Source organism: Apis cerana, linkage group LG1 (genome assembly GCF_029169275.1).
Source record: "Apis cerana isolate GH-2021 linkage group LG1, AcerK_1.0, whole genome shotgun sequence".
Taxonomy (NCBI): Eukaryota; Metazoa; Arthropoda; class Insecta; order Hymenoptera; family Apidae; genus Apis; species Apis cerana.
Window position 1 is genome coordinate 22,481,532 of NC_083852.1, and position 22,733 is coordinate 22,504,264.

The following is a 22,733-nucleotide window of genomic DNA, read 5'->3' on the forward strand; positions in this document are numbered from 1 at the left end:
ATTCGATGGACAAAACAATCGAAAGGGAAAGTGTTTGACTGTGTCTTCGTTCGTTCAGGCTTTCACACTCGAAGCTGAAAGATTCAGCCTGCAAACATGGCGGACAATTTTACATTTCCACATCCAACAATATTTGTTGCCTCTTTTCCTTTTACATTTTTCTGTTTTTTCTATGTATTTATGATTCGACTGGATAAAGCCGCTGGATACGCTTTGGAAGAGACAAACCTTTAATTAGCAGAAATTAAAGTGGAGAAGAATCCGCAATCGAGAAGAATCCGCAAGAAGAAGAAGAAGAAGAAGAGCAACAGCTTTCTTATTTGGAAACTCCGCCCAAGCGATTCATCCTAGAAAGAGAATCTCGAAAGCTTTCGTACTACTTTCCGGTCTTGGCTCGGTTAATCACGAACAACAAAACGTTGACACGGCTTAACGAAGGGGGCTATCGCTTCCAGCAACCGAGTGCAATCGTTTCAACGGTAATTATTTCGTTTCTTTGGAACTTTCGCAAATGTAATTTTCAATTGGAAAACTAATACAATTGGCATTTTTTAAATAGTTTTTAGTCCCTTTTTTTGCAACATCCTTTGAAATATTCAATTTAGGATTTCCTTTCTTTTTCTTCATAAGGAAAAAATAATAGGATAATCTTAAGCAGATCTTTGGAAGCATTGCTCTCGTCAAATAGTAGAGTAAACGCTCATTTATAATTGTTTAATTAAAAACAATATAAAATACAGACTGAATTCAAGTTAAAAAAAAAATAATTATCATAAATATCGAAAATCTACATTTCAAATTTTAATTATCATTGATTAAAAATAACAATGGAAGAAGAAATCACTTGCAGATCGTGATCCAAAATTGAGAATCATATTCTTGAGTAAGTATGGTTTGCTGGCAGAACGAGATTCAGAACGAAATCTGTTTCTCTGCTCGATTTAATTCTAACGATATAACGTCGTCATTTGCTTGAAAAGATACATTTTGTATTATTCAGAGGATTGTGGAAGGAACGCGTGTCCAAGATACAAATTCTGTTGGAGCCTCGAATTTCATAGGATAGGATCCTGTTCCTACGTAATCTTCTATGTGGATGATTCGGTTCAACTGTGTTTACTTGCACGAAACAGGATGATGTTGAATTTCCGATAATCCAACGGAGCTGACACTTCTCCTTCATGCCACTACTCCCAAACTTACGAGCTTCTTCCTATCTACGTGATTCGAGGATCGCTTTTCCATCAAGCTACTTTTTCTTCCCTTCCTTTTTTCGATTTTGTTCCAATGTTGGAACATTTTATATATATATATATATATCTAGCTTGTCAATCTCAGTCTTATTTTAAAGCTTCATCAATCTTCCTTATCGTATTACTTGAAATTGTGATTGTTCAGAAACTTTTAATTCAATGCTTTCCTACTTTTTCTCTTTTTCGACATATGTTCTTCCTCCGTAATATTCAAATGCAACGTTCTCTCCAATATAAGATCAAATAAAATCGAAGATTTCACTTAATTAATCGATTTTCTATTTTTATTTTTGATACAACAAAAATAAATAAACGCTAAAAAGTCCAACAAAAAGTGGATAAAACAACGATCTCTTAATGGATCCCCGCGACTCGCAAATTGGAAACCGCTATTTCAATCTCTTTGGAATAAAGTTTATCGTTGAGAAAGTGAATTATTCCAACCTTTAATTAAATTTCGCCAATATCGATTATCAGTAAACTGAGGGGGGGAGGAGGGGGGGAGGCGCAAACGGTTTGGATCGGGTTCCATGCTGCTAAGAGTATCGGCAATAGCTAGGCAGAGTAGCATCAGATGCAACGATGCCACCTAAAACGTCATCAGGCTTTTAGGCGAATACAAGTTGCGCCCCGGATGGAGGGACGGTTTGACCTGCACCAGGCAAACCACAGCAGCTCCGTCAGGGCTAACACGGCGGTCGGTGCACGTGCACGTTACCCGTGGACCTAATGTCTACGCCACATGGGACGTTCTGACATTCGGATGACTCTGTGTCCAGACGCCACCAAGTACTCACGCTTCTTCCCTGTGGACCTCCGCTGATCTATGCGCCACTGACTGGTTTTAATCCATCTAGTTTTACGATGACGGAGAGCCCACCAGGACTGAACTTGTTCTCGACTCATCGCCACGGAATTATCTCACGTAGCGTACGAACTAGGCAGGTTTTATAGTTTCGCATTACGTGTTTGGAAAACTTCAACTTCGAAAGGATACAACCGAGAGAAAAAATTTGCAACGCCTTTCTTGTCTTTCTTTTCTTTTTTTTTCTTTCGCGAAATTGAACGATGAACAGCGAACGATGCATTCTGTTTAATTTTCACGTCGCCGCCACTGCTTTCACGATTATCCCCACCATAAAGCGTCGAACCACTTATGACTGGCCACGTTGCGCTAGTGGCGTAGCAGTAAGTCGATTCTGTAAGATATTTAAGAAACTTTTAGTTGGAGGGGGAGGAAAAAAAAAATTGTTTCGACTCTATTATCGGTTCTCGTGTAACTTTTACCTTTATCCGGCATACTTTTTCCTTAACTTTTAATTACGCTCTCTATATTCTTGTTACGCGTAATAAATGGCCGATGAATAATGCAAATTATTCTTGTAAAATGATGAAGTTTCTCGTTAAATTTTTCTACGGATGTGAAATTATTTAGAAGACACGTATCAGGAGGATATTTTTGGAAATTTTTTTCAAACGGATTGGAATAATGAAAATATAGAACGTCGAATAAAGTAAAAGTAGTTATTAATGGAAAAAAAATTTAATTATTTTTCGAGGTGTCCGATATACGTTTCGAAGGAACACGAAGAACACGTTATGCTCCGTCAAGAAAGCGTTGTTCGAAGAAATCTCGCATCAATCTCTTTTTACGAAAGATTTCGATTTCTAAATTCTGCCTGTAGAATCGTATTCTAAAGAACCGTTACCGTTTCTACGAAATTATAACTTTTTAGCACTGCTCGACAGCCTTTATTTTTTTTCCACGAAATGAATTATCGTTTAATCGATCAAGGCGGGCTTAATAGTTGCAATTTCTTAGATTCTGTTATTGGGAACGGTGTACACGGAGCAAGCAAATCGTTATGAAAATTTCTCGGCACACACCTCGTTTGTTCCCTGTTTGCACGAACATATCCGAGAAAATGCTGTGCACGCTGGTAACAGTCACGTTCGTGCAAACACGCAACTGCATTATTAATAACAGGGTCAGGTGAGCGAGAAGAAGTCTACAAATATATATATATTCATTGCATCAAGTCAAACGCGCGAAATTTCATTTCGAATTTTCGAATCAATCTTTTGAAAATTATTAAAAAAATAATATTCGTTACAATTTCACCAGGAGACCATGAATGAATAATTGGTAACAAATCGCTGGAAAATTATTCACGATTTGAGGATATTACACTTTATTACCTTACCTTCATCAAATAGATATTAAAATCAATGAAATCGAAAGGTAGATTTTTCAAAAATGGGGAAAAGGATACTGTTTAAAAATCAACTAAGAAAAAGAATCTATCCCTTAAGAATTCCAGTGTTTGGAATGATATATTGAATTTTTTTTAATTCATTTCATTTCCCGCAAATTATTGTAGATGAAATTAGGTTGGAAAGAGGGAGATGATAATTCGTGCGAAATGCCAACGAGCGAAATTACACGAGCGGCTAATTGCATTCCTAATAACGCGCTAATGTTAATGTAAGGATAGGCTTACTGTGGAGTACTTTATCACTAGACAAATGCAATCGCTGGAAATTTTCATGTTTGCGCGTTGACATCACACGTAATGTGTCACCACATGTAATGTACCACCAGCCATCCAATACTCGTGCTATTCAACGATATCTTACATACATAGAAATGATTGCGTAACGTGATGTTTATGCCGCGTTGTAACGAAATAATCTTTCAATAATCTCGATTATAAATCTGCTTCAATCCTGCAAATCATAATTGGTAATATTGAACAACAAACAAATTAATGTGACTCGTTTGTCAATTTAACAATAATCGTGCTTAAATGCGGATGGAGATACGTACGTTATGGTTGTATCGAGATACCTGCATCAATTCTTTTTTTTTTTATTTCATCAACTTCGCCCTTATCGGTATTCCTGTTACTTACGCAAACACGTTATGTAATTACATTTATCCTTGAATTATACATTTAATTTAAAGTATCGTTATCAAGAAAAACACGCAATTTCAACAATTTCCCTTTCGACCGTAAACGATAAAAATTATGATAATCAACACGTGCACGATTTCATTGCCAAACTCGCTAAAAAACATTACATTCTTCTCGAATATTTTTCCTCGAAAAATCCGAAACTCGTTTCTCATCCGGCTCCTTTTATTGGCGCGACTAAATCGTTCTACGGATCGTTTCCCGCGAAAACAGAGGATGCGAATAATAGCGAGTCGAATAAAAAATAAACGCGAATGACGAGTGAAATTTTCGTCGAACGAATTAAAAAACAAAACAAAAAAAAAAAAAAAAAGAAAAAAGGAAAAAGCGAAGGGAGGGGGATGGAATACGTTGATAAAAGTTTGATACGAGAGCGTTCCAACGTGCTCGTGAAATCTGACGCGATGGGTGTGCGCCGCTTTTAAAAATGAACAAGCGACATGCGAGCAACGGATCGAAAGATATATTAGAAATTACGTTGCATCGCGAGAGCGTATCGGTGAATTAATTTCCCCGAGTCGTTTCGTCACCGCTATTCCCTCTCACTCTCTCTCTCTCGATAACTTTAACGCGATCTCGCATAATCGAGCGTAGAGATCTGCAAAACGTTTATTGTTAAACACACTTTCGCGCGACAACGGGGTCAACACGTTCGCTGGAATATTCATCAGATTCTGTCCGCTTTTAATCCGCGATTTATATCGCGGTGATGTGTGGCTAAGTGTTAACTCGCGTCCAATTAACGAATTACGCTGATCGAGCCGTGATATTTTCTCGCTTATACTTGGATATACTTGGTGCAGCTGGTATTTTCAAGTATTCCATCGTATGATAAACGGATTTACGAAGGATTAAGTTTCTCGTTGTTCATATCGCGCAATGATAATTAACTTTTGAATTTCTTTGTGAAATGTTGTAAAAAATGTATCCAGGTTTGTTTTCGTGTAAAAAAAAAAAAATAATCGTTGCGCAACGATTAATTAAGGAACAAAGTATAAAACTTTCTTTAAATTGAAGCAAAAAGTAATTTAAAATATGTAATGTAAAGATATTAACGTGAAGATATAAGAGGAAGAATTAAAGCGCTGAAGGAAAATTTTTAAAAATTGTTTCAAGTATGCTTATAATTAAAATTAAATTCTAGAGGAATCAAATTCATTCGAATCCTCTATGAATAAAATAATGTGGAAAAGTAACGAGCAATTTATAACGGAATGAGCAATTTACAGAGAAACATAAAGTACTTTTTCATAATAATAATAATCAAAAATTCGAGAAATACACACACTTGTAACACTGTTCGAAAAAAATATCTTCAACTCATGCGTATGAAACGCGTCTTCCGTGAGCAAGCAAGAGACAATGATCGCGTCCGGTGACAGAAATATTCATGTTATATCTGCGGAAACCTTTGTTTTATTCGATGATCACGTGAAGTCGGGACAGCATGCAAACGAATAATTACCGTACAATACTAATAATACGTCGGTGAGAATGGATTTACGTGTTCCATTGCATTAGGGAAATTACCGGAAACACCGGACCGGGCTTCGTTGTTTGACGTGTAAAATCGATGACGAACGTGGCAACAAAACCAACGGAATACTCCGCTTCCGGTTAATGGCCGCCGGCATTATTTTCCACCGCTTTCTCTTTCGTTCGAATTGATTACAAACCCTATGCAGCCGCACGGAGGAAACGTATGCGCGTGTCTCCGTCCGCTCTCTCCCTCCCCCCCTTCCCTTTCCTCCGGCTATTTTAACGTCACGTTCGCCTCTGAGGTTTAATCACCGGAAATCGAACATCTGTCTGCCGTTTCCAGTTTTAACGTTTATCAGTAAAACCGACTTGGAGGCTGATTGTTTGGATTTCTGATTGCGACGACGAGCATAGGGGACTCCGATTCCGTATGTACGCGTAATCAGACGTCGTTTCACAGAGGAGAGGAAATGGAAACGGCTTTGTTCCAACGATCGAATCGTGTTTGCCCCTTTGTTTCGAATTTTCGACCAATTTACGAATTTTGAAACCTCCCCTCCGCGTTTTAAAACTTCGTGAACGGAGTTTTCCAATTTTAGAGTTATTTCTCGCCAAAGGGGGATACGATCTTTTAATCTTTTTTTAAGTTTCGGTGCTCGGATCGGTGCCACGCTTGTCTCGAAAGTGGGTCAATTTGAATCGAGGATTAATATTCAATGTCTTTATTTTTTTAAGTTGTTGTATATATTTCTTTTCATTCAAGCATGATAATATATATATATATATATATATTTTTTTTTAATAATTTTCTTTTATACTTGTACTTGTAAATTTTTTCATACGGGTGATTTTTAACGGTTGATTCGAGGTCGATCAATTCGCTTGATTGACGAATGATTTAACGTTAAACGTGACTTTAACGAATAATATCGCAAGCGATATACGATAAAATACGGTAAATAATTTATAGTTCGGTTTAGCTTGAATTATTTCGATTTCAATGTAACTATATAGGATATATATGTGTATCTTGTTTTACAAGATTTAAATAGATAATGATTTAAATGTTTAATTACTAATCTGACTTAATATATATATATGTATACACCTAAATAAATGCATTACATAATTGTAATAATAATAATTCAAGCAAAAACGCGATGCGTGCTTTAAAATTTTAACAAACTCGATAGTTTTTCTTCGATCGAATCACTTACAATATTTCAATCAAGAACAATATCGACTTCAAAATCGATGTTGCCGAAGTTTGAATCGCCGAGAATGAAACCAATCTTTGGTTTCGATCAAAAGATATCACGAATTAACAACTGGAAATTTGTTTAATTTACGCTAATTAGACGATATCAGACGGCAACAGATATTTCCTGATATTTCCGCTGCGATTCTTTCTAATTGGAAAAATTAAACGATCGTTCAATAGGGGGATGGAATCACTTTTATCGGTTGTGTAAAGCATTTCCTTTTCGAAAAGTTTCAACGAATCTCAAACGTGTGCGCTCACCTTTGTAATGTCGATTGATGTTTATGTTCTGCCCGTCTTCCCTCTTCCACATCAGTTTCGGCGTTGGATATCCGTCTGCCTTGCACGTGAGCGTGATATTCTGATTTTCACGAACCGCCACCGTGCTTTCGGTGGACAACGAGTCCAAAATGTTGGGCGGTACTTGGATATAAAGGAAGAAATATCGATTAATTAATTAAAAAAATGGACGAGCACGCTTTTTCTTGCCTTTTCCGAACGAACTTTGAACTTTAAATTATCCTTCCCGCTTCGTATATCGATAAAGAATTAGTTTTCCTTTCGCAAAGTAATTCCATTGACCGTTTCCACGATGAATTCTCGTTAAAGGCGTGCTTGGATGCGCGTATAATGTAATAATAACACCGGTGAAAGAAGATTAAATATGCTCACCGACGACTTGAAGGAAGCCGACCTGACTCATCATCGGGTTCGTGTTTAATTGGCACATATAATAGCCCCGGTCGTCTTGTTGCACGTTGTTGATGTGAAGCAGCCAGGTCTTCTGATTGTCGTGGGACACCGAGAACCTCGGTATCTTCACGACCACGTGCTTGTGGATGGTCAGCAACATCTGACGACCCACGTGGATCCACGCCACCTGCAAATCACGATCGCCTCGTTTAACAGGGAGGGAAAGAATTTCTTAGATTTTTCTTCAAGCGGACACTTTCCTCCATCCCTTATCGTTAATCGAGTTAAATAAGTCTATTTTCATAACGCGATATAATAAATTCACCGCAATTTCCATAAGGCGACGCACAATTTTGTTCATTCACCCGTGAAAAAAAACGCTTCTTCTTTCAACTCGTGAATTTATATATAAAAAAGATCGATTTTTATAAAATTTACGAATCAACATTTGTATCTTCTTCCCCTACGAAAAATTATTAATCTAGGTAGAACAAAAATTTCAATATCGAATTTCATCGTATCGTCGATGTAAAACGTAAAAATAATTCTTCGAGTATCATCATTTCTTCGATCACAGTAACAATCGCCTCAAAAAGGAGGCGATCCGTTTCAGTTATCCGCGTTATCCTCGATCGTCTCTTCCAAATCCCTCGACTGAGAAAAAAACCGAATCGAAGCGGCCATTTCTTGAATCTCTCAAATTTCCGACCGTCAATGGACCGCGAGCCATCGGATGTTCCACAAGTGGGCGAGCACAATACACGAAGGAGGGGGGGAGGCGAGAGGCGGGAAGGAGAAGGAAGATAGCCGCAACGACACGCTGCGCAACCCTGTGTGCTGCATCAGAAATGCTGCGAACAAACATTATTACGACCGTATTTTACGCTCGGCTGGGCTAACGTCCCCCTAACTAAGCTCATTCCACGACAAAGCTTATGCACTTTCGAGGATTTCTGGGTTAAACTGGCCGCCCTCCCCCGCCGCGCTCTCTTACCGAGCTACTTTCTTTTTCATTTCCTTGGCAACGCTCGAGTTGCGCGAAAGCGCCACTTTTCCCCCTTTTTACCCTCCCCTCGGCCGCCACTTCCCCGCCCTGCTCCACGATATACCGCACCTTCCCCTCCTTTGCTCAACCGGAGACGCTGTAACAACTCCTCGCCCCGTTTGTCACCGGTGAATCAACACATTGCCACGAGGCTGTGCGTTCCTTTTCGATCGATTTTCCATTCATTGCCGTTCGTGCTTTTCTCTTTCTTCGACTCGAGATGATTCTTCTCGATTTCGAATCGATTTTATTCCATTTCCACGATAGTTTAAAGGAATAGGGTAGTAGTTCGCTTAACTTTTTTTTTATTAATCGTAATATCTCGTTTTGCTTGAAAGTCGAACGAGTATAAATGTATGTTCGTGTTTTAATCTTTTTTTTGATTCAAGTATATACGGTTTTTTTTTAATTTTTAATACACAGATTCTAGGAGTTTGTTAATTAGATTATATTTTTGCAATAATGGTTTAAACTATCGATTTAAGAGATATTTTAATTCGAATTTCGCAAAAATTTGTTTTACAGAAAAATATGATACTGATGAATATTGTTTTTTGTTTATACGTTCACAGAATTAAAATTATAAATTCATTTATTACACGAAATTTCATTACAGGGAGAAATAAAATCATATCGTTCGTTATTGTTACTCGTAATCTAGGAAAAAAATATGTTCATTTTCCAAATTATTTTTAAATTAATGTACTTAAATATTCACGATTCATATTTTATTATAATTAAATAATCATACGTTTGTTGATACGCGTGAATCTATATATAGGAATATCTGTGAATCTGTGTATTAAAAATTAAAACTGTATATATTTGAATTAAAAATTGAAACGCGAAAATTGGATATATTTATTACACGTGGTACACATTCCAAACCACGATTTAAAAAAAAAAAGAAAAAAGATAGTTTTAAACTTTTCTTCTTCCTAAAGTTTCTCTTTGACTAAATTGTATTCCTGAATTTTCAAAGAAATCATTGTGGTGATTGCCCCTGCGGCAATTGAAAGTATTCGAAAAGCATTAACCAGATTGGATCATTTCCATTTATTTTTATTGTTATAAAACGGTTGCTCGCATAATTAGATAACAAACGTCTCGTGTTTGAAAGGATTAAGCGAATCGACGAAACGGAGGAGATCATTCGGCGATTCGAACTCATGGAACAGGATTCGAAACTTCGTTAATTGTTCTTAGGAAGAATGCTTAAATAGAATCGTTAGAATCGAACATGGACGACTCGCGTTACGATTTTAGCGTTAAACGAAGATCTTCGGCCAATTAGAATCGTTCGAAATTGGCGTTTTTCGAAGATTTTCTAAGGGAGAGACTGGCTTTGAACCGTCAGAAATGTTAAATTACGCGCAAATTGTTTTCACGTTTAAACGTTTCAACGTCGATGACCCAATTCGTTGATTTAATTCATCAAAAAAGATCAAAGGAACGTCATATCGAGATCAAAAGTAAAAGTAATTGAACTTGGTTAATTCTAAGTTTCGAATATATAAGTCGAATATTTCAATCGAAATTTCTTTGATTTCATTATAACGATATCATTCCGAAGAAATAATTAATGCGTTAACACGAATTATTATTATTTTTTTTTTTAATCCAATTTAATAAAATATTTTCACACGTTTTACACGACAGTCAAATTAAACGATATACAATATATTGCAAATATTTCTTCGAAACTAATGCGAATTTTCTCTTATAAATTATACAATCGCGACAAACTATTGTCATTTATTTCAAAAGAAACAACACGATTTTCAACTCCTTTTCATTCTTCTCATTTTTGATAATATATAATACGATAAATCCCGATAATACAACGTTCGAGCATAAAATAAGATTTTCAGTTATTATCGTTTTAAATAACGACACATGGTCCGTTAAAAATGAAATTGAAGAGCGGCAGTGAACGTGTTAAATGGATCAATTATTGTTGCGCCATTCGATACGAGTAATCGAGTATCGTTAATTCTACACCAGTTACCAAAGAATCGAAGCTAGAGAGGAAAACTGACCGAAACTTGGTCGCAATACTAGGTGATGGATCGTGAAAAGTGAATGGGCCGTTTGATAGAGAAAGAGAGAGAGAGAGAGAGAGAGATAGGCTGGCTCTGTGATGCGCAAAGGTAGCTACCGGCGTTATATTGGCCTTTAAACGGTCTCGAGGTAAAGCTCGCGCCATTTGCGGCCTCGATTGAAATCCCTGGCACTGGTTCAAAGTCACAGGCTCAACTGCTGCCGTGACGCTTTACATCGCGAGAAAAAAGCGCCATTTCGATAGCGTCGCGCTTTTTGTCGCGATCTGGCCAATTTGTTTAAGAAACTTTTACTTCCCCTCTTTTTATCCCCTCCTCGCATTTAATCAGAGATTAACTTCGCGAAAGGCCACTTTTTCGTCAAATTATTCCTTCGTTCGAATATAACGAAACTCCCCCGTCCTTTTTTGAAACATAAAAAAAATATTTTACATTTGCATTTACGATTTATACTCGTGATATTATATTTCGAAGATGAAACGTATCGAACGAACACATTTCGTGAAAAAAACCAGCTCTCGGTTTTAAATCTTTCAAAACCGGTTTCTTTGAAACCGTGATCATCCTCGTCATCCAATGACAATTTCGATCTCCTCATCGAGTCATCTAAGTTTCAAGCTCGCCTTTGTTAACATTGGTGTGCTTCGTTCTCAGCAATTGCCCGCGGACAATTGCGAGTGCAATTCGTGCACGAAAACGACGGTTGGAGCAACACCTAGGTGTCACCCCTAGTTTCCTAGCTTTGCTTTCAGCGTTGTTCACGAAATGTGAGATGAACAGCACTGTTTTACTTTCCACTAAACTCGCTAACACTGTCTGTTGCCTGTGGTTCGCCTCTCGCGTTGCCTAATATTACATTTCCCTCGTTTCTTCCCTCTTTGTATCGCTATTCTAAACAAATATGGACTTGACGCCTCAGTTTGGACAATACTACCTCTAGACAAAAGAATCGCTCTGTATCGTTGAGCTACTTGTTATCCCTAACTTTCTCTCGCCTCTGAACATCACTGTAGCTGATTCAACGTGGCTTCGTTGGCTATATATTCATAATTTCTGTCAACGTCGAAATATTGTCGACTTTGATTATCGATATCGTATGTATAATTTAGGATATTATATATATATATCTTTGCGACACCAGAGGCTCATCGCAATTATTGATAAAAACAAGAGTATTAATGATTTATTTATAAAATTAGGTGCACACAGTTCCATTTTTTTCAACTTTCTCCGATTAGATTCACACGAAATCTCGAATATGATAAAATGTTATATTTAAAATTAAATAAACTGATTTCATCAACGCTAAAACATTTCGACGGGAATTAATTTTTGGAAAATTAAGCTCATTTGCGTTTGATATTTCCGAATGACAGAGTTATAGAGCAAAAATTCGAGGCTCATCTTGGACAGGAATGAAGAGGTCGGGCTGTTGGTGCGTGTTGCTATCTATCTCGACAGTCACGCGGATGATTCAGTGCAATATAGATCGACGGGTAGACCGGACTGGCCCGATCACTTTTGCACTCGTGTGACAGTGTCCGTCAACCAAATTGAGTTTTTTTGTACTCTGAAATGACTGGCGCGTATGAAACCGATAAAAGGTTACGGAAAAAGAAATAAACGTAACCTGTGAAAAAAAAAAGAAGAAAAAGAAAAGGGTTCAAAATGGAAAAAAGGAAATAACTTTATGCACTTTGACGAGAAATCGAGTCAAGGATTTTTCGAGTTCACCGATTTAGAGTTAATTTCTCGCCACTTGAACGCCGATTAGAGACTTGTTTGTTGCGGATCGATTTTTGACCCGAGATTGAACACAGTTTTAAAAGTGGAACTTCGTAAAAGCGTCAAATGCAAATATCTTTGGAGATACTTAAACTCGACGTTCGCATTAATTTGTTATATTATCGTTTATTAAACGAAAATAAAAGTTATATCGTCACATATAAAGAAGTTAAAAGTTTAGAAAAGAAAAATCGAAATAGAGCGAATTTAGAGAAAGTTTAATATTTAAATTTATTTTTATTGTCCCTCTAAAAACGTTCCACATATATTTAATTTTCCGTCAAATTCAGAACTACGAATTCAGAAAACTAATCTAATAACAGAACGGTATTCTACGTTATTAAAAAGAGAGAGAGAAAAAAAAACAATTGCTCACGAAGTGTCAACATATAAATTAATTATTTCCTTCGATATTATCTATCTTTGTGAACATTTTACCCGAACGACACAGCTAAGAAATAAACAGTTACGAATTTCCTCTCACGAGAATTGATCGCTTTATGCAATTTAGATATATGGAAAAAAGAAGAACGACGTTAAATCATTTTCGACGTTTAATCACGACCTGATCGATTTCGTTTACTTTATTCAAAACGTATATACGGTATTCCTTCACGTTGACCGTGAGCAATTCGAAATTAACGAGCGATATGGATATCAATTCGCGAATGACAGCAATTATTCGAAAGCGATGGACGTTCGTAGATAAGCACGTGTCTTATTCTTAATGCTCTCTGCGGGGATTTAAATACGTACCTCGCGAATCGTTCTACAATCGGAGACGCGTTGGCATTCACGGCGTGAATTGGAAACGAAAGACTCGTGGTTCTCTTTGCTGTAAGTGTCAACCAATTTAGACGGTGTATTTATGAAAGAGAGAGAGAGAGAGGGGGGCAGAATCGATAACCTATTTGTTTTCCAAAAGGAAATCTTACGTACACCGAAATTGGTATGTTGTATTGCAGGATTTGACCGCGTTTCCTTTTTCTGCTCTCTGTGTAAGAGGCAAACGCGTCGTTACAACGGATAATATTGTATATTTATGTTTTATTGAACGATATGATACAAATTACGGAGCATAACGTATTCCAGAATGTTTCTATGAAATAAGCACGAGGAAAAGTAAATACGAATAAATATGTATTCACGTGCATTTATATCTCGTTAAATTTATTATGAGAATATTGTTGTTAAAGGTGAAAAAAGTTTATTCGAAAAATCGCTACATTTATTGTAATTTGAGTAATCCAGAAATTAAAAGATGTAACAAGAAATTGATAAAAGTGACGATATTAGAGTTTAAAAAGATGTGGACGATAATATTCATTAATATTATACCTAATCAATCATATTATTTATACATCTTTATGTATTTCTTCTTAATCCTCCTCGCTTCATTATATTTTCTTTTATTTATTCTAAACGCATTGTTAGAATGCATATATCTTTTTACAAGTCATCACGCAACACATTTTATTCGTAATTACTCAATATAGATATCGTAAACCGTTCTAAATTCAATTGAAATTCGGAAGAGCATAAAAAGAATTTTAAAACCCTGTGTCCTCTCCAAGATCTCCTCCAAGGAACAGACCTATATATTCCTGGCCGTTCCTCTCGCTTCTTTTTACGCACGCTCGGTAATCATCAACAGCGACTCGATCCTAAATTTTTCCTTCGTGAGTAACAACCCCTCGAGAATATTCTTGAGGATCGTAAACGATGCTCGTTCGAGAGACGTTACAGTGGGTGGTGCACCAAGAGGAAATTGGAAAGTGGAGCAAAAAGGGGTAGGATGCGAGTGAAAAAAAAGAAAAAAGAAATGGAAGAGCGAGAGGGAAGTTGGTCAAAGGCGGATGCGATGAACTTTTCGAGGAGAGCGTTGGCCAGTACCAGGAAAAAATGTTAATTTACATGTAAATCGTGAACGATAAAGAATGTCAGAAACGGGCATGCCTTGGTCCGATCTCGAATCACTTTCATCGATCGCTTCGGTGAAACGTAGTTTGGCTGTTTTAGCAAAACGATTATTTGGCGAATCTCTGTTTTCTTTTTTTTTTTTTATAGAAGAATTCCTCGAAGCAGTGGCGCTATATAAGTTAGATATCACTGCACTACGAATCTCTTGGTGTTTCGTTTGATTTTGAAGAAAGGAATTTGAGAAAAGGAACAAGTTTTTTCGTTATTTAATACTGTCTTCTATTGGTGAATGAATGATTTACGTAGCCACGTAAATATTATTATTTCTATGTATTCAATCAACTGCCTCGATTCGAAGAGAATCATCGACGATCGAAAATTCGCGAAATGGGAATCGTGATTTGATGAATCTCGCGAGAATCGCTCTCTGAACGTTTCCTCCATAAGCTTATCGATACGATCGATATTCATGATACGCGAATTGTAACGAACGAAACAGAATTATCAGACCAAAATGTGTTATTGGATCCATCGAGCTATCGAAGGGTAAACTCACTTTATCGGATATATCGAGATATCTTTCGAAATTAAGTCATGGCTTGAAAAGAAAGGGAGGGGGAAAAAAAGGAAGAAGAGAACACGATAGGACTATTGAATCGTCGGAGTTTATCGGAATTTCTTAAAACGATCGACCAGGCCATCTGGAATTTAATTAACTGTAGAAAGGAGAGGAGAGTGAAATGGAAAAAGTAACAGAGTAACGGAGCATAGTAAAAGAGAGAATGGTGGAAGGAGGGGGAGAGAGAGAACGGAAGCGAAGAAAGGAAGGAAGGAAGGAAGGAAGGAAGGAAGGAAAAAAAGAAGGTGGAACCGGTTCCGCGCAATTTCAACAACGGAGGAGGGTTGTTCGTTTTAATCAACTTTGCGAAAATATTCCCCACGTTTGCCCGCGCTCAGTCATTAGGCCGAACTTGATTTCCCACAAGGTCGCTTTTATACTTCTCCACCTTTGTTTATCTTTAATGCTGTAGTGACATTTATTTCTCTCTCTTTATCTCTTTTCTCGTTTCAGCGATGAAACGATCGGTTGACAGGCGAGGTTCCTCCTCCGCTTTTCGAGGAACGAACCCTCGTCTGCCAGACGACAGACAACTTATTCATTCCCTTTCGTTTCCCTGCCTCGTTCGATGTTTCTTTAAAATCTATGAATCGATGCGTTGTCACGGATAAAGACGAAGTCGAGATCGACGGGAAGAGATATAACGCTTATTTATCATTTTAAAAAATATTTATACAAAGATAAAAGTTTTCTTTGTTTGGATATTCTTACTGACTTTTTTAACACCAAATATTCATTATAACAATTCTTTCGATACGAAAAGAATTATTGATCCTGAGAATACAGTTGATTTAGAAGAAGAGGGAAAAATAAGAATAATCTTACTCAACTTTAACTGTTACTAATTATTCGAGAATGTCCTCGATCGAGAAAGGGGAGAAAAACTAGTAAATTTGACCGGTAAAGGAACGTATAAAAGAGAAAGTCGATGGCGAAAGAGAAATTAATCATTCTCGCGCGAAAGTTTCGCGATAGTGAACGGTTTATCGTTCGTCCATTCGCTCCATGCTTTTTGTCGACAACTCGAAGGATGGAACGTGTTACATTGTCGACCACGACCCAACAATTTCTCGAGATCCGTGCACGAGAGCAAGCACGAGAGCCAACCGGAGGGGGTGGTAATTTATCGGTGATTAAAAAATAATTTTCTGAAATCGTGACGCGACGAGGCGCCCTTGCACCGTTGTTATAATCCGGTTAACAAATTAATTATTAAATTCATTTCCTAATTAGCTAATTACAGAGAGCGCTCAACCGTGCACCCTCAACTTTTCCCCCCTTACGCCGGAAGTGCTGACCTTCCCTCCACCTACCCTACCTCCCTTCCTCCCTCCTTCTTTCCGCCATATCAATTACGTATGTAACCAACATTTTTCCACGTTTCTTTTTTTTTGATACCTCGTAATAGCTCGCCTGCTTTCATAATATACTTTGACAAATGCGTTAAATTTCACGGATGTACGAATACTCCTCCATTCGTTCATCGAACGTACGATTTTTGCTGTATCGGTACCCGAATTTTGTATTATAACGATAATTTAACGAGATTAAAATCAGTTTGTTGATCGATGAGATCGATAGACGTGTAAATTATTCGTTATACTTAGATTAAGTATCAGTCGATTTTATATATCGGTAGATTTGGTAGATTTCGTAATAATAACGATAACAACAATAGTTTAAAAGTTGAACAAGTTGAAAACGGAAATAATGAAAAAGAGTTTATTAATAATTAAAAGGCATGGCGAAAAGGCAGGCGTAGGCCACATTTTCACATGTTTAAAGGAAAGTAAATTGAAGGAAATTTCGTGTTCATAGAGAACAAGAGGTAGGGAATTTATACTTCTTTTAAGTACGTAAAACACAGTACGTGATTGTACCAGGTTGTTCAGGTAGTGAAAACTGAATTAATATGGCATGTTTTGTACTCTCTCGAATTTTTGCATTTTCACATTTAGATATCAATTTTATAATATCGTTGTTATTTATACGTTGTGATGAAAACATTATAGATTTTTGCTCATTATAATTTTGTAATTAAAATATATTTTGCATCTCTCTCAAAAATAAGTAAGTAATATAATTTCACAAGGAAAATTACAGAAATCGTTTACACTTCTCGATTTTTATTCTGACCAATTAACGAGACAAATATATATCCGAATTCATTTTCTTCTAAGCTTTCCAATCTCGAAAATCTCTATGCGTTATACCTATTTTTCATGGATACGTGACTACTTGACACGTTTGTCCTTATTACGATTTAAATAATTGTCCACCTCTAGCGGAGATAGAATAAAAAAATCCAATTATCGGATGATCAATTAAATTTTTAAAGAGAAAAAGAGAAGAATCGAGAAGCGAAATTGTATAAAATTATTACGTAATTTTTAAAGCTTTTAAAACTTCGAGAAAGATTTTCTTTCTTTCTTTCTTTCTTTTTTAACAATCTGTTTAAAAACCGAAAAAAGCATTTTTCCGCGAAAATCTTAACGCGAACAAAAAAATATCTTCGAACTTATTCAAACTCTCTCTCTTTCTCTCTCTCTCCCTCCCTCTCGTCGCTAAATGATCTACTTACTTACCCCAGCAAACTAAACTGGTAAAATAAATCAGTAGTAGTCTAACGAAATTCCACCATTAGCGGGAAATTGCTTCCACCATTAGCGGAAAATTTGAATTTCCCATAGCGAAGCCAACAAACGATAAACCTCTCGAGTCGACATAAGGCACACGTTCGCCCACATTATTTCCCTCGTAGCCACAGTCGCAATTTCAGACTAGTCGAACAAAATTGCAACATGCCTCCTCTTACAATCCGATCTCCGAATCCGTACATATAGCAAGAGTAATTTTTCCAATTTACCGGCCATCGTGCTACCGAAGAGAGAGAGAGAGAACGTATTCCGAGATATTTTCCAAGCCGGATCCTGCAGGAATTCATTTAAACGAAAGAGTTTTATTGCGATTCTCCGGCTTCGTGGCATAATTAAACCAGGGAAAAATTGACAAAGTCATACGGTTTCTTTTAGTCGTGAATGATAGAACCACATCGTGGGGAAAGGGTGAAGATTCGACGGTTTTGTCCTCGAATCGAGCGTGGAATGAAATTTCTTTTTTCACCGTTTTTTCTTTTTTCCCGATCCGTCCCGATCAAAGAACCCTCGGACATCTTCGATTCGAGCCTCTCCTCGTCCTGAATCCGTGCACGAGATCTCGTTAAAATCGGCGATACGCGTTCTCTATGCTAGATCAGTAAGGAAAAACCGATTGTTTTCCCCGAAAATAACGTTCCACGAACGTTTGGAAAAAGAGAGGGAGAGAGAGAGGGAGAAGGAGAGCGTGTTTCGTATCGTTGGCTGGCAAAGAAGGCGGATAAAAAATTGATGAAACCGCGGGAAAGTAGTAGTTCTCTTTTTACGTTTGATCGAGAGGTACGATGAAACGTCACGGGAGGGAAAGGATCGATAATCGTTAATACTCGTCGTGGAGCGGAGCGGAGCAAGATACATATCGTGATTCGATACGATTTTTCAGATTGATTTTATTGGAGCAGATTAAAGGACAGGACTACGCTCCTGAATTGCGAATCTATCGTTTCAGCAGATCGTACGAGCAGATACAATACGGAATAGCGAGTGACGTGTAACGAGGCAGCGATTTCGTTGGCGGAGAAAAAAAAAAAGAAAAAAGAAGGGGAAGAATGGTGTATGAAAACGTACTCCGGCACGGGAAAATTAATGTCGTGTGCACCGACCAAGTTGAGCAATGAGCTTTAATGAAACGTTAATCTCGAATCGAATCGTACGCGAAACGGATGCGAATAAATTGTTTAAAATATATCCGGGCAAAATTTCGAGTTGCGTTCAAACCAGATAAATTTGTAGATAACATATCCATTTGTTTACTTCAACGTGGAAGCCGATGGTAACTCCTTTAATTGTCGTGATAAATATTATAATGTTTGCTATTTATCACGTATGGTATGGAATAGTTTTGATTGTTTACCGTTTTGTTCGTAAATCAAAGTTGAAAATTGGTTATTTTATGCATAAGCTTATCGATATTAATCGATCGTTGATCCATCAATTTTTTAATATCGGTTATTTTACTTTTACTATCGTTGTGACATAATTTTTCTTTTTTCGATCGTATTTCGATCAAACAACATGAATCGAATATCGAATAATATGAATATTACTGCGTAATTACAATTAATGATATTAACATATTTATATTTTTCAATAATGCTGCGTGCTGTTATTATCACTCGATATTTAAATGGATTAAGGTCGATTTATATTAAGATTAATGAAACATAGATTTCCTTACAAACAATTAATTACTGTCAATATTACAATCATAATGATTATTCATTATGAGATATATTGTTAAATATCGGGTGATTTATCGATGCATCGTACAAATGAGATTGAAATAAGCTCGCTGCATAAAATAAGACAAAAATCAAGAACAACAAAATTGCACTGAAGGTTCCGTTTCTGAGGAAAATACATTTGAAAGTTAATGAGAGTACAGGTGCATCTGGCTCATTCCCAACTGCATATGACTAAATATCAACAAAAGGCTGTTCCATATGCAAAAATAGAAAAAATATTTTTATTCAAGTCCTCGTTTTTAAATCCTCGCATTTAATTTGAAAATTTTCGTAAATATATACACATAAGAATGCTCGAGATGCGTCCTGAAAATTGTTCGAAAAAACATTTGCCACCAAGAAAATTAAGGATAAATTAAGGATTCGTCGTGTGTCATCTATTGCTAGATAAATTCTCATCTTTCGTACATAATACGATCGACAAAATTGCACGTGGAAGAGCATCGATATTTTCCCTCAGCGATAATTCGTCAATTTGTGATATCCCGTGTGATTCCACAATGGAAGTGAGTTGACAAAAAAAAAAAAAAAGAAACACACAATACTGTTCGTCATCGAAATGAGAACGTTTTTTGAATTTGCATTCGATCCATCGATAGACGAATTTCCACGCACTTATCGGTTCCACTCGCGGATGGAATCGGTTGAAAAAACATCGAAATTTCATTCCCAAGGCGTAGCAAGGCTGCAAACATTTTTCCTCGATATAATGGACGGAACTGTAAACGCGGACGAGCTTACGGTATATTGTCGCCGCATATTGTAACGTTCGTCCCGCTCTTTCATAAAAGTGGATCAGCCGAATTATTAAAATTCTCCTCTGGCTTCTCGATATTACGTCATTCTACGCTACTTTCCATCGAAGAAATTCATTTATTTTCATCCCGTTCAACTCGATTCAACGTGTACACGTAACGAATTACCATCCTCGTGACTATTATTGATATATCGTTTCTCTTAATTCCAATTTATGCTCTCGGAAATATTTTTCATTAATTCAAAGAGGGATGGTGATCGAGTGCATCGAGTGGTCAAGTATCAAAGTGTAAAAATAAAAATTCGATGATATTTTTTTTTGGTGGAAAAAAAAATGATAACTAACGTTAGAAGTCAATGTATGTAAATAAAATCAGTTATCGAGAAATGGAACGCTCTCGAATAAAAAAAAAAAAAATACGAAACGTATGGGGAAAAATACATTTGTACAGACAATGCCAATTGAGTTTGGTGATATAAAATAAACGTGTAAAAAATTGTAACGGTTGTTCAATTAACTCATACATACGAAAGTTATTCGAATAGTATTTATACGTGAGATAGATGAACCATTATAGAGAAACAATATGTATATATACATATTTTTTTTTTTAACAAAAATGACTAAAAGTATAGTTCAATATAGTTTTATATTTATATAATAATATAATAATATTTCACTTTATCGTATGAATTTAACTATTCCGATTATTTCAACCATTTTACGCAACTTTTTCGTAATTAACATTCGCGGTTACGATATTTTACATTGTTTTTACAATGTTTCATTGCAATCTTTTCTATGCACGATTATTTTCATTCCAATATACATTATTGTTAACCTGTCTCTTATTAATAAATAATCCTTTAATTATCTTTTTTATTTATACGAATCACAATTGATATACCATTTAAAACGATTCTTTAAAACTCGTCAAAATTGATAAATTTAATTTACAATTCTCTTCTCGGCCGACAGATTTCTGCCAAATCTCTGTTACCAGGCCTTTCGAATAACCAGGAGGGGTTCTTAATCTCATTTCTCCCCCAAAATTCTTCAAATTCAATCCCCTCTCCCCCCCTCGCCGCAAATTCCCCCTCCCTCGTGCGACCGAAAATCAAATTTCCATCGATTACGACGACGGCTTCCTTCTTCGGCACGGAACAAAGGAAGGGAGGGAATCCCTTTTGGAATTCGAAGGAGGGGACATAGCAGAGAGTGGCAATTTTCCGGGCACGGTGGCCGCCAGGAACTCGCGGAGTAATTGGCTCGGACTAATAAGCGCCTTCAACAAACCGGTAACGTCTTCCCCGCGTGCAGTCACGTGCACGTGCGTGGAAGACATGCAGACGGGGGTTGCGGGCGAAGTTCGAGCCGGCCCGGAACACGTGCCGCTCTCGTTTACCTCGCAGCGGTGCTCAATCAACTCCTGCCCGCGTAATTGCCACGAATTCTTCGCGAATAACGGGATCGCGAGATGGAGAATTCTCCGTGAATTGTGGATTTTCTTATCTCTCGAAGCGAAAGAGTTTTAGGCTACATTGGAGGATGAAAGAACGAAAAATAAATTAATAAATAATATTTTTTTGGATTATTGGATTATGCGACGAAGAAAGGATGAATGGTAACGGAGAATTGATGGATAGGTGAGGCGATATTTATTAATATTGAATAATGGTGGGAATTAATTATTCTTCTTGGAATTCTGTTATTTTCCGTGGGAAGAAGTTTCGACGATTATTGGATCGTGCGAGGAAAAACAAGAGGAATTGAAGAATTGATAAATATATTATGAGGTAATTTTGCGAGTTCGAAGGAAAATTTATTACACGTGTAATGAACGGATTCTCCTCGTTTACGAATCGTGGTTATTAAATCATAATTATTTTTTGTTTGTTTATTCGAATATAGCTATCTATATTCCGGGAAATAACGATAGATAAATCTTCTTATCGTAAATAAGCGATATACGAGCTATTTAAAATCATTCATCTTGCTTGGATGAAAAATCTATTTTCCCGGCAATTCAATAAATATATATTATCCGTAATTAATCCAAAATTGATCCGGTTTATCAATTATACGGAATTCGTTAAAACGTAATGACAAAATCCGTCTGGCGATACGGTATCGGATTAAATTAAATGTAAATAAGAATAGTGGAAGGATCTCTTTACGCCTGGCTCGCAGCCCAAAAATATTTACCAGCACTCTCCACCGTCGCGTCATTCTACCTGTTCCATTCAAAATTTAATTCGAGCCAACACCGGTCACTGAACCGTCCTTTTTCCCTTCATTTCTTGCATTTAAAAGCCAAATAATTTTTGCATCGACTCCTATATCCTCGACACCAATTAAAAATATTTCTTCTGTATTTCTGTAGATTGAATGAATCGAATCTTATGAATCTTCTATTTAAATTTATAAAACTTCTTATAATTTTTATCTCCTTCCATTCCCCACTTGCAACTATTTAAAAATAATAAA

General features: G+C 36.7%; 1 protein-coding gene across 11 annotated transcripts in view; it reads right to left on the reverse strand.

The window, feature by feature from the left end:
• LOC108002059 (lachesin-like) overlaps positions 1–22,733 on the reverse strand; it is a 298,367-nt gene that overhangs the window by 101,849 nt on the left and 173,785 nt on the right. For all 11 annotated transcript variants that reach the window (XM_062086001.1, XM_062085998.1, XM_062086024.1 and 8 more), the window contains 2 exons: positions 7,641–7,848; positions 7,230–7,391 (listed from right to left, as the gene is read on the reverse strand). In XM_062086001.1, coding sequence (XP_061941985.1) covers positions 7,230–7,391; positions 7,641–7,848 — 370 coding nt within the window. The remainder of the gene's footprint in view (positions 1–7,229; positions 7,392–7,640; positions 7,849–22,733) is intronic.